Source organism: Sinocyclocheilus anshuiensis, unplaced genomic scaffold, assembly GCF_001515605.1.
Source record: "Sinocyclocheilus anshuiensis isolate Anshui unplaced genomic scaffold, SAMN03320099.WGS_v1.1 scaffold24, whole genome shotgun sequence".
NCBI classification, from domain to species: domain Eukaryota; kingdom Metazoa; phylum Chordata; class Actinopteri; order Cypriniformes; family Cyprinidae; genus Sinocyclocheilus; species Sinocyclocheilus anshuiensis.
The window spans coordinates 594,515-606,363 of record NW_015557090.1 but is presented as its reverse complement, the minus strand read 5'-3'; the positions used below and the strand labels follow the sequence as shown (position 1 = coordinate 606,363).

The window sequence follows — 11,849 nt, the reverse complement described above, 5'->3', positions numbered from 1 at the left end:
AGTCACTGTTGGATATTTGCAGTGGTCAGTTCAAGGCTAAAAAGGCTGCTTTGCTTTCGGTAATATTTAACTGGCTAGTTTTGGCCGCATCCCTCAGTGCCCAAGAAACTGTTACTGTATTGACTGTGGGAAAAATGATTTCTGTTCAGCCTCTCTGGAATACTGTATAAACCATCCTGGAATATTCAAGGTAAGAATACGGCAGAAAGATCTGTAATTCAAGTGGCACTTTTGTGATGTGTTTTGGTACATAAATTCTTTAATAAGTGGGACAAATGAGGGTCATAAGTGGAAATGGTGATCCATTTCAAAATGTTAAGGTCAAACAGTATCTTGTTCATATGTTGTCATGAGCTTATAAGGTAATGTGTTAGCGATATCATTCACTACAATGTGGGAAAAATCCCATGTGTAGTTGGTTGTTTTTTTTTCACCCTAAATTCAGAAGAGAAAAAACAGGGATTGATATTTTGCACAAATGTTATTTTATTTAATTTTCATGACAATTATGCAAATTTCCCCCACATGTCATACTGTGAAGTAAAAATTGTGAAATTATTTTTATTATGCTTTCTCACATAGTTTCTCAGTTGAGCTCATAAAAGTGTATATTTAAAAATAATAATAATTTGAAAGTTTTGGATGGAGCATCAGTCAACGTATACTTTTCAGAAGTATTTCATGTCATCTACCACTTATACAGTACATGAGGCAGTATTATTATACTGGCTTTAATTTTTCATTATGTCCGGACAGGATAATTTCCATTAGTGTATTACAGGAATGAAAATGTAATGTGAATTATGTAATGTGTAACATACATATATCTCAAAGTTTCAAGGTATCGCCTTTGCATTTTTTTTACCTGGACCTAATATGAAATATATTAAAATATATATTAAACGTAAAAAATTTATATAAATGTAATTCCAAAAGAATACACAATTCAACAAAATGTATTTGGTTATTAAAATAGTATGATAAACGCACCCATCTGGACTATATTTTGCAACACTTTAAGTTAAGTCAAGTCACCTTTATTTATATAGCGCTTTTAACAATACAGATTGTGTCAAAGCAACTGTACAGCATTAATTAGGAAAATAGTGTGTCAATAATGCAAAGTGACAATAGTAAACATTCATTTTTCAGTTAAAGGCAGTTCATCATTGAATTCAGTGATGTCATCATCCAGCTCAGTTCAGTTTAAATAGTCTCTGTGCAATCAAGTCAACGATATCGCTGGAAATGAAGTGTCCCCAACTAAGCAAGCCAGAGGCGACAGTGGCAAGGAACCACAGACTGGATCTGGTGGCTACAGTGACCTCGGAATAAGAAAGAAACAGACTAATATTAGCATAGATGCCAAAAGATAGCAAGTAGATCGGGTGTTATGGGAAGTGTTCCCGGTTTCGGTTGTCCTATTTAATGCAGTCTAAAAATCCTTTAACGGATTTGAATATTAGAAATGTTTTAGTGTGTTATGTGTAAGCCAACTTTAATGCAAGTTGTTTAAGTTTGACTGCACCATTCTCAGTGTGTGTAGCTCATGTTGTAAACAAGGTTAAAATTCACTACAATTTTATATTTTGTGTCAATTGCAAATATTTTCTCTACTGTGTCCGTGCTGCACAGAACAATGGCCTGACTGTTTCTCTGGCAATATGCATGGCCACATCCTCCAGCTGTGTGTAATCCAAGGTGAGCGTGTCATCTGCTAAGTAAAGGCTTGTGTGATTATTCAACTACATGACTTTGCTTCCAAGAAAAATTGCTGTAGGATTAAAGTGGAATGTACATGAATACCGAATATCACTGGCTTACTTGAATACTGGAGTAATTGCTGCTGAAAATTCAGCTTTTTTTTTTTTTTTTATCACAGCTCTTTTTTTTTTACTGTACTTACACCAAAATTCTTACGTTTTTCACTTTATTTTAAGGTCCAATTCTCTCTGTTAACAAACCATTTTAACTACAACTTTTGCCTCAAACTCAACTCAACTTTTGCCTTAATTTTTAACTAAATAATTTTGTGATGTTGGGTAGAATTAGGGATGTAGAATATGGTCATGCAGTATATGTGCTTTATGAGTACTAATAAACAGCCAATATGTTAATAATAGGCATACTAATAAGCAACTAGTTCATAGTGAAAATTGGTCCCCTATACTAAAGTGTTACCTTTTTCTTTTAAATGTAATTTGTTACAATTGTTAGAAATTGAAAAAAATGTTTATCAAAGAAGATGGATATTTGGATATTCAAATCATCGTCTCTATGAAATGATTTTTTAAGTAATACCTCTGAACACAAAGAATGTGTGTCATGTCAGAAAATGCCATTGTCTACAGTTTATTCAAATGTGTCTCTTCTTCGCAGCTGTAGCCTCTTTTATCCATCTAGAACCCAAGAATGCTACTGTGTTACGAGGCAGTGAGGTTCACTTTAACTGCAGCACTGATGAATCCTGGGATGTCATGACGTGGCTGTTGGGTGGAAGAACAGTCCTCACCATCTCGGTGGAACATGGTCCTCTGGGCAGAGATGAGCATGTGTCCGCAGTCAATCACTCCATCTCATCTCTCTCCATGTGGGAGATAGTTCTGATGAACGCTTCCTTCAACCCCATTGTACAGGAAGTCATATGTCAATTGCTGCCTACGAGACTTGGCAGATCATCATCAGCCCTGTTTGTACAAGGTATGTGAGCTTTTGTAGAGCACATTTACTTAAATATTTGCAAAATTGTGTCATGCAGGAAAATATAATATTTTTCTTTATTTTTATTATTTTTTATCTTTTATACTAATTATTACTTAACCCCTTAGCATTTCTATGTCCTTGTTTGAGCACATGGCTTGTCGTGTGTTTGTTCATACCATGTGCTCTCCTGTCTATTGTCTTGACCCCGCCCTTCTTGTTATCTGTTTATTGGTTCATTTGCTCCACCCGTGTCTCCTTCGTTACCCTCCTTGTTTGCTCCCTATTTATTCTCCTTGTGTTTGTAGTCTTGTGCTGGCTCGTTGTTTGTATGTATGTGCTTCGTATGTACCCTGGTTGTTTCCTGTCTTGTTCTGCCTTGGCATGACGTGTCGTGCCGTGCTGTGCTCTGTCCTGGCCTGCCTGCCTGTTTTCCCCCTCGGGGTAGTATTTGTTAGTTTGTGTTTTGTTTTATTATTAATAACATGCCCATTCTTCCTGCACCTTTGAATCCTCGCCTCATCCCTTTAACCTACCGTGACAGAATGAGCCAGCCACATGAGGACTCAGCGGAGAATGGGCTCAGTCCAGCTACCAGCCTCCACTACCTACAGCCCCCTCTACCAACGCATTCAGGTAGCAATACTAAGTTCCCTCCATCAACGCGGGACTTAATTGAGAATTTGCTATGGAGTTCAGGAGTGCTGCGGAGGAGCTGAACTACAACGATGTGGCTCTCAAGGACTTGTTCAACTATGCCCTTGATGAGCCCATCAGCACTTGGAGGAGGTTCGGTACGAAGCACCTGTCTTTTGGGGCGTTTGTGGACTTTCTAGCCCACAGGGAGAGACCGTCAGTTCTGGAGCAAGAGATACCTTCTCACGTTGTGCCTTTTCACAACATGGCAGCCACTCCAGCGTCTCGGCCCAACATTGCCGCCATTCTAGAGTCTTGTCCCAACATGGCCGCCAGTTCAGAGCCTTTTCACAAGATGGCTGCCAGTCCAGAGCCTCTTCACAGGATGGCCGCCAGTCCAGAGTCTCCAGCCATCATGGCTGCCACACCAGAGTCTTCAGCCATCATGGATACCACTTCAGTGTTCCTGGGTATCATGAACGTGCCGCATGAAGTCATTAAGGTGGGCACAAGGCGTCTGAGACTGGTTTCCAGTTTGGCGGACCCACCGCTGTTTTCAGCCAGAGCAGCTGGCATTCCAAGGGCCTCAGCACTCTCAAGCACTGCGGTCTTTCAATGCTTCAAAGTCCTGAAGTCCCTAAAGCTATTCCTCTGTCTGCTGCATTCCCCATAATGAGTTTTGCTATCTGGTGTGTTTGAGCCATACACACTTCCTCTGAGGATGCAGCGGCGTCATCTCCACAGCCCACTCCAGTCCAAGAATCCGCTTCAGTTCACGAGTCTGCTCCAGAGCCTGCTGCAACCAATGAATCTGCTCTAGAGCCTGTTCCAGTCTGTGATTCTGTGCCAGAGTTCACTCAAGCCCCAGAGCTCAGTTCAGTGTTGGCTGCAGCCTGTGAGCTTCCTGCCTGTCCTATCTCGACTAAAGAGGCCGTTGCTGAACCCCTAGTCTGCCCTGTCACAGCCAAAGAGGCCATCTCTGAGATTTTCACCTGTCCTGTCAAAGAGACAATTCCTGAACTCTCTGACCTGTCTGCCTGTAATGTTGCGGCTGCAGAGACCGTTTTTAACCTCTCCGTGCTGTCTGTTACAGTTCCGCCTGGTTCACAGTGGTGGTCTTCAGCTCTGCCTGCTCCGGCCTGGTGGGCTTCATCTCCGCCTGCTTTTCCCTGGTGGGCTTCAGCTCCGCCCTAGCTCCCTGCTCTGCCCTGGTTCCCTTCTCTGCCGGCTCCGCCCTGGTTCCCTGCTCTGTCGGCTCCGCCCTGGTTCCCTGCTCTGCCTGCTCCACCCTGGCTCCCTGCTCTGCCTGCTCTTCCCTGGCTCCCTGCTCTGGCGGCTCCGCCCTGGTCGCTTGCTCTGCCACAGTCTCCAGGCCCTCCTCCACTCCACGGGCCTGGCCCACCATCCCTCCCCCAGTTCCACCTCTTTTGTTTCATGTTTCTGATTGTGTAGCATCTGGAATCCGCTCCTTAAAGGGAGTGTTCTGTCACCTATGACCCTAATTTACCCCTTCAATTTAATATCTGGTTGTGCCACCTTTAGCAGGGGCATGTTTAGAGTTTTGGGGGCCCCTTGACTCCACACAATTGCGTGGTGACTAAACACGCTACTGACATTCAGCAGCAATAACGGCAACCAAACTCTTCCGACAACTGGGGATCAGTATTTCACAGTGCAGTGGTGGAATTTTGACCTACTCTTCTTTGCAGAACTGCTTAACTCAGCCATATTGGAGGGTTTGAGCATGGACTACCCATTTAAGGTCCTTCCACAGCGTCTTAATTGAATTAATTGAGTCATTACTTTGACTAGGCCACTCCAAAAATTTAGTTTTCAGAGGTGGACTTATTCCTGTGCCTTGGATCTTTTTTGAAAGCCTCATAAATCATCATTCAGGAATTGTACCTTACCAATTTGAGCTGGAGTCTGATGGGCGGACATTATGCTAATGTGTTACTTCGTGACATACAGCCGTAACAGAATAAGATTCAAATTCCTGACGACTCGTTTAGGCAATTGCGATCCGACTCTTTTTTTGATAGACAATAACTTTATTTATCATGCACTGTCGGCTTCACAACTTTGCAGATAGTTTATGTTCAAATAGAGCTACATGACACACTGCATGAAAGGTAATATTCAAAAAGGCATAATAGGGACACTTTAAAGGGGACATAACACACATTTCCGCCAATCTCATGTTAATCTTGAGTACCTATATAGTAGTATTGCATCCTTCATATCTCAGAAGAGTCTTTAGTTTTATCAGATTTATAAAAGAAAGATACAGCTTTACGATTCTCTCTGAAAACAGCCAAGCTCCTGAAGGCGTGCTGTGGGCGGAGCTAAAGAGTCCCAAGCACTTGTGCGCCGATTGCCAACAAAACACAGAAATTTGATGCAGTTTTACGAACTGGGCCTTGTTTATAACAAGGTGTTTGTCACCGAAAGGATGGGAACAAACACACACGTGCAAAACTCTGTTGCTGTCCCGGAAAAACAAACTGCATCCACTGTTCACCTAACGCTGGGTTCTTTGGGAAGTTGAACAAGGTTCTCTTTCCCTCACATCCAAAAACACACTTCTTTGGTGACATTCTTCTGGAGCAAGTCCTGTGCAGCGCTGCTGACGACTTACGTAACCTGAATGAAGCATGTTGGTGGGTGTGCACTCTCGCTCTCGCTCTATTTGCTGTGTGCATGTGCTCTTCCGGGAGAAGTGCCCATACAAGGAATTCCGCTGTTCATGACGTCATGAAGAGCCATGCTAGAAAAAAACTTTCCGAAACTTATTCGGAAGGAGTGTATTTGGCACAGAAATACTCCGTCATACGTCCAAATCGTTTTTTGAAACTTTGGCCATGTTTAGCATGAGAATCCAACTCTTTAACAGTGTAAATAACTCTGAATGCATGAAATAGCATTAGACCCCCCCTTTAAACTCTCAACTGACTAGAAATTAGATAATGGCTCTGTGGTTCTTTGGAGTCCAAGAGGCTTTGAAATAGCTATGTAACCCTTTCCAGACTAATGTATTTCAGTCACCTTGTTCCTCATAATTTCTGGAATTTCTTAAATAGTGTGTTAATAGTTCATTCTGTTGAAAAAGTTATATTTAAGTGTTGATTTAATTGAACAGGGTTGGCAGTAATCAGGCCTGGTTGAGTCCTGTTGAAACCAATTATGAATGCAGTTTCCTAGATTTGGGAATTAGTAACTATTAATAAATACAAATAAATTTTTTAACCCTAAATCTGTCCTTGGGGTCAATATGATGTATGTGATGTAATGTAATATTTCACATGCAAGCTAATGGTGTAGTTGAGGCTGGCCCATGTGGCTGGCTCTGTTTACAAAAGTACTTCATATCTCCCAAAACACAGCTCTAATGTATAGATGAGAAGTAAACAACAACAACAACAACAAAGATATATTATTTGTATGATTAAAAATGTATATATTTTTTACAATTACTCTTTCAATTTTGGGGTCATATTGACCCCAAATACCATTAGTGTAAACAGGAAATGAGAACCATATGAGGGTTAACAGGCCCAGGTGGTATTAAATAACTTTTTTGCTTCAATAAGTATTTATATAACATAACAGTTTTCCCACTTTAGGCCTAAAGTACCAGTGCTGTAACTGCCATAGACACTGGGGGTCAACCATATATTACCCCAAATCATAAATATAATACAAATCCAAAAGCACTATATTTTAATAGTAAATTCAGGTAATATCACTCATTTCCCCCCTATACAAGTATATAGTCTTTTTTAAAAATCAGTTCTCAATTTGATTTTTGCTTTGAAATGTAATTAAATTTTGACTAAGACGTGCAAACACTTATTAGTGCAGCTTATACATTTGGGACCACATTGATTTTACTTACAATTTTAAGGAAATAATTAGTCAACCTAAGATTAGTGTGTTTAATTTTTTGTGGTGTTGAACGCTATGCAAGTTGGCTGACATTTCTATGAAAACTGACATTAAAAAATGTTTTATTTGTACATTGTGCAGTAAGCAAAGTTAAATGTATGAAAAAAAAGTTCAATTTCTTATTAATCATGAAGATAATGACAATTCTCTGAGAATGGCTGATGTATCAACAAGAATAAAATGATTTTCTCTAAAAATTAGCAAAAGCCAGTGTCCACCAACCATTCAATGAATATTTTCCTCCATAATAATAATGAAATGAAGATAATCTTGTTCACACATTGGTTATGTGTTGATATAAAGGCCAGATCTTTCTGCATGCAGAGGAGCTGTCGGTTTTTATACGAGATGGCTGATTAAGGGGTAAGGTATTTTTCATGCAGGGGAATTAATTTGCTGCTGGCCGGAGTGAAGACTGCTGCTCTGGCAGTTTTGATGGAGCATATGACATTGTCGATGTCAGAGCAAGGGCTCTTGGGATGGGAATCGATTGGCAGCCATTAAAAATACCTACTGCAGAACCACTCTACCGGGTGGTAAACAGACAGAGCACAGCTCGACTCTAATCTTGGATTCAGTGGCCATCAGCGCCCATCTGGTCCACTCATTTCTCACTCTAACTTGTCACTCTTATGGAAACTAAAAACGACAGTCATATTGTGCTTTACTGCTATTGGAACTGACTTCTACTCTCAATTCTTAAGTTCTTAATAAAATAAGCCTATATTTTTTAAGTGTTCACACAAATTTATTATGTTATATTATATTATATTATATTATATTATTCACTCTTATGGAAACTAAAAACGACAGTCATATTGTGCTTTACTGCTATTGGAACTGACTTCTACTCTCAATTCTTAAGTTCTTAATAAAATAAGCCTATATTTTTTAAGTGTTCACACAAATTTATTATGTTATATTATATTATATTATATTATATTGTTGTAGCAATGTTTGTTGGTGGGAGGAGGTGGGAACAGGCTCAAAGTAAACAGACTTTTAATTATTAAAAAACAAACAAGAAACCAAAACAAAACAAAAAGGGAAGCATCAGCCACATCACGGCCACCTCACGCAAACAAAACATAAAATGTCCCAGGCCTGGTCCTTTCTCTCCATCCACTTTCGTCACTCCTCCTTACATCCTTCTGGAGCTCCTCCGTGGAACTTGAGACCAGTTTGGCATGCAGGTGTCTCGCTCCATTTCCACGGCTCATGGCCCCACCTTGCTTAAATTATATTATATCTGGACGATGCCCCAAAATTGCACTGACTTGTATCTGGCTGATCATATCTGGTATGATGCTTGAACCCCTAAATGTCTAAACTTTTTGCAGTTTAAGTTAGCTAGCATTACAAGTACCAGTACACCAAAAATTACCTTTACAAAAACCTTTACAGGACACTTGCAGGAATATTATGCTGGTATTATAACCAACTTATCTAGTCAAGTCAAGTCACCTTTATTTGTATAGCGCTTTATACAATACTGGTTGTGTCAAAGCAGCTTTACAGTGTTAAACAGGAAAATATTTAGTCAATAATGCAAGAAGACATTAACAGTCATTTTTCAGCTAAAGTCAGTTCATTGATGATTCAGTGATGTCATCATCCAGTTCAGCTCTCGTCCTGTCTGTGCAATCAGTCAAGCGTCCCCAACTAAGCAAGCCAAAGGCAAAAGTGTCAAGGAACCAAAACTCCATCAGTGACAGAAATGGAGAAAAAACCTTGGGAGAGACCAGACTCAGTCGGGGGGAAAAACCTTGGCAGAAATCCACTCAATCCTTGGTGGATTTAGGCCTACTGGTATGTTTTGGGTCATTGTCATGTTGCAAGGTCCAGTTCCTCTTCAGCTTCAGTTTGTTGACAATGTTCCTCAAGCACCTTCTGGCCCAGTGAATTCATAGTGGATTCTATGATGGTGAGCTTGCCAGGTCCTGCTGCAGTAAAGCATCCTCAAACCATGACACACACACCTCCATTCTTCACAGTTGGTATGAGTTTTTTTTTTTTTGCTGAAATGATTTACTTGGTTTGTGCCAAACATGCCCTCTGTTACGTTGTCCGAATAATTACATTTTGGACTCACCTGTCCAAAGCACATTATTCCAGATGTCCTGGCCTTTCTCTATGTATTGTGTTCTTTGGCAAACTTCAGTCTTGCCCTCATGTTTTTCTTAGACAGCAAAGGTTTCCACCTTGCACAACTCCCATGGTAATTAAAGTTGTGCAGTCTCTTTCTGATTGTAGATGCATGCACTTTGACATCAACTGTCACAAGAGCTTGCTGTAGGTCCCGTGATTACATTTTAGGGTTTTTGGAGACTTCTTTTATCATCTTGCGGTCTGCTCTTGGGGTGAATTTGCTTGGACTTGCTTGGAATTTGCTTATTGCAAAATAAATTGTAAAAATAAAAAATAAATGTGCTTTTTGCAAATAAAAATAAAGAATTGCAAAAGAAGGCCTGACCTGGCCATGTTGGCAGTTGTTTTAAATGTTCTCCACTTGTAAATGATTTTCCAGACAGTGAAAAAAAGTGAAAAAAGGTAAAAAAGTACCACTTTTTTATTTTATTTTTTATTTTTGAACATTGTACTTTGTTTTTTGGACGTGTATTTTTTGAAGTACCTTGGAGCACCATGTGACGACTAGGACACTAGACCATGACTTCTGTGTAAATTTTAGTTTCATTGGAAAAACATGCCTCTACCAACACAATCTCATGGCAATTTGTAACTCTTCTGTGTTTTAGTGAATTGGTGACTAATTTGTATGAATTTGTATGATCTCATTTGCATGTTTATGTACAATCTGCCTACATCCCACTTATAGTTATGTCTAGGGATGGGATGGACCTTTATGCTTATTTCTTTCTTTCTTTTTTTCCTAAAAATCTTAAGTTTTTGAATGATTCACATCCTATGGAGTCAATGCAATGCCACATATATTTGCAAAAGAATTGAAGTATTGCAAAATAAATTGTAAAAATAAAAAATAACTGTGCTTTTTGCAAATAAAAATAAAGAATTGCAAAAGAAGGCCTGACCTGGCTATGTTGGCAGTTGTTTTAAATGTTCTCCACTTGTAAATGATTTTACAGACAGTGGAATGGTTGATTACAAATTCTTTTGAGATCTTTTTATATCCCTTACCAGACTCATAAGCATCTTGTGTCTTCTTTGTGAAGACCTCTGAGAGCTTTTTGGATCTCACCATGGTGATACCTCTCACTTCAACAATTAAGAGCAACCCACCATTTACAGATCATTTAAAAAAGACTTTTCTTTGGTTTTATTTGTTTAGTCATATTACTTGAATCTCCCAATATTTTTAAAATGAAAAAAAAAAAACAAAACAAAAAAAAAACAGGCTTTCATGGGGGGTCCTAATTTTTTCACATGACTGTACGTGCAAACATCCAGTAGGAAATTTCAGGATTCAATTTTCATAAGCCTGTCTATAATAATCTGGCATATCTAATATTTTTAAAACTGTTAAATGCTCCATCCTTCTCAGTATTCCATAGAGAAAACATTTCAATCTAAAGATAAATCACCAAATCAATCAGTTTTTAAGACCCAACCTGAATTACTCATTAATTCAGCTATTCTATGTGTGCAACTAAACCACAGCTCAGCTAAATACTAAAGAAATTACCTGAGACTCCAAATATTATGGTGTAAGCATATTCTTCACCACGATCACAAATTTGACTTGGTATATGTCCCTATAAACAGTCGTGCATGTTTAATAGAGCTGTTCCCTATGGATGTGGGGCAAGTCTTTCAAGACTAACAGAGCTTTGGAATTAATTAGGCATCTTGGCATTTTCAGTTAGCAGTCAGCATCTCTCGCAGTGATTTGTGGCACACTGGGTCAGACGTACAGTTGGAGGGCTCCCACAAATCTTCAGGGAACTACAAATCCTCCTCTCTCCTCTCATTACAAAAGACTCCTATTCATTTGCATGTGCAGGACTAAACACGATAGATGTTTCTTATCAAGACAAACAGTGGGCATGTGTGGAGATTTTCACATTGTTATTGTTTTTGCCTTATATTACTATATTGGCCTTTGTATTGATGGGGACACTAAGAAAAAAAGTGAAAAAAGGTCAAAAAGTACCACTTTTTTTATTTTATTTTTATTTTTGAACATTGTACTTTGTTTTTTGGACGTGTATTTTTTTAAGTACCTTGGAGCACCATGTGACGACTAGGACACTAGACCATGACTTCTGTGTAAATTTTAGTTTCATTGGAAAAACATGCCTCTACTAACACAATCTCATGGCAATTTGTAACTCTTTTGTGTTTTAGTGAATTGGTGACTAATTTGTATGAATTTGTATGATCTCATTTGCATGTTTATGTACAATCTGCCTACATCCCACTTATAGTTATGTTTAGGGATGGGATGGACCTTTATGCTTCTTTCTTTCTTTCTTTCTTTCTTTCTTTCTTTCTTTCTTTCTTTCTTTCTTTCTTTCTTTCTTTCTTTCTTTCTTTCTTTCTTTCTTTCTTTCTTTCTTTCTTTCTTTCTTTCTTTCTTTCTTTCTTTCTTT

At 39.0% G+C, this 11,849-nt stretch overlaps 1 protein-coding gene across 1 annotated transcript in view; it reads left to right on the top strand.

Moving 5' to 3' along the window:
* The first annotated feature begins 110 nt into the window (after positions 1 to 110).
* Positions 111 to 11,849, top strand: part of LOC107677050 (immunoglobulin superfamily member 5-like) — a 37,687-nt gene continuing 25,948 nt past the window's right edge. The window contains exons 1-3 of the mRNA XM_016471840.1: positions 111 to 190; positions 1,636 to 1,701; positions 2,380 to 2,700. Coding sequence (XP_016327326.1) covers positions 1,665 to 1,701; positions 2,380 to 2,700 — 358 coding nt within the window. The 5' untranslated portion in view covers positions 111 to 190; positions 1,636 to 1,664. The remainder of the gene's footprint in view (positions 191 to 1,635; positions 1,702 to 2,379; positions 2,701 to 11,849) is intronic.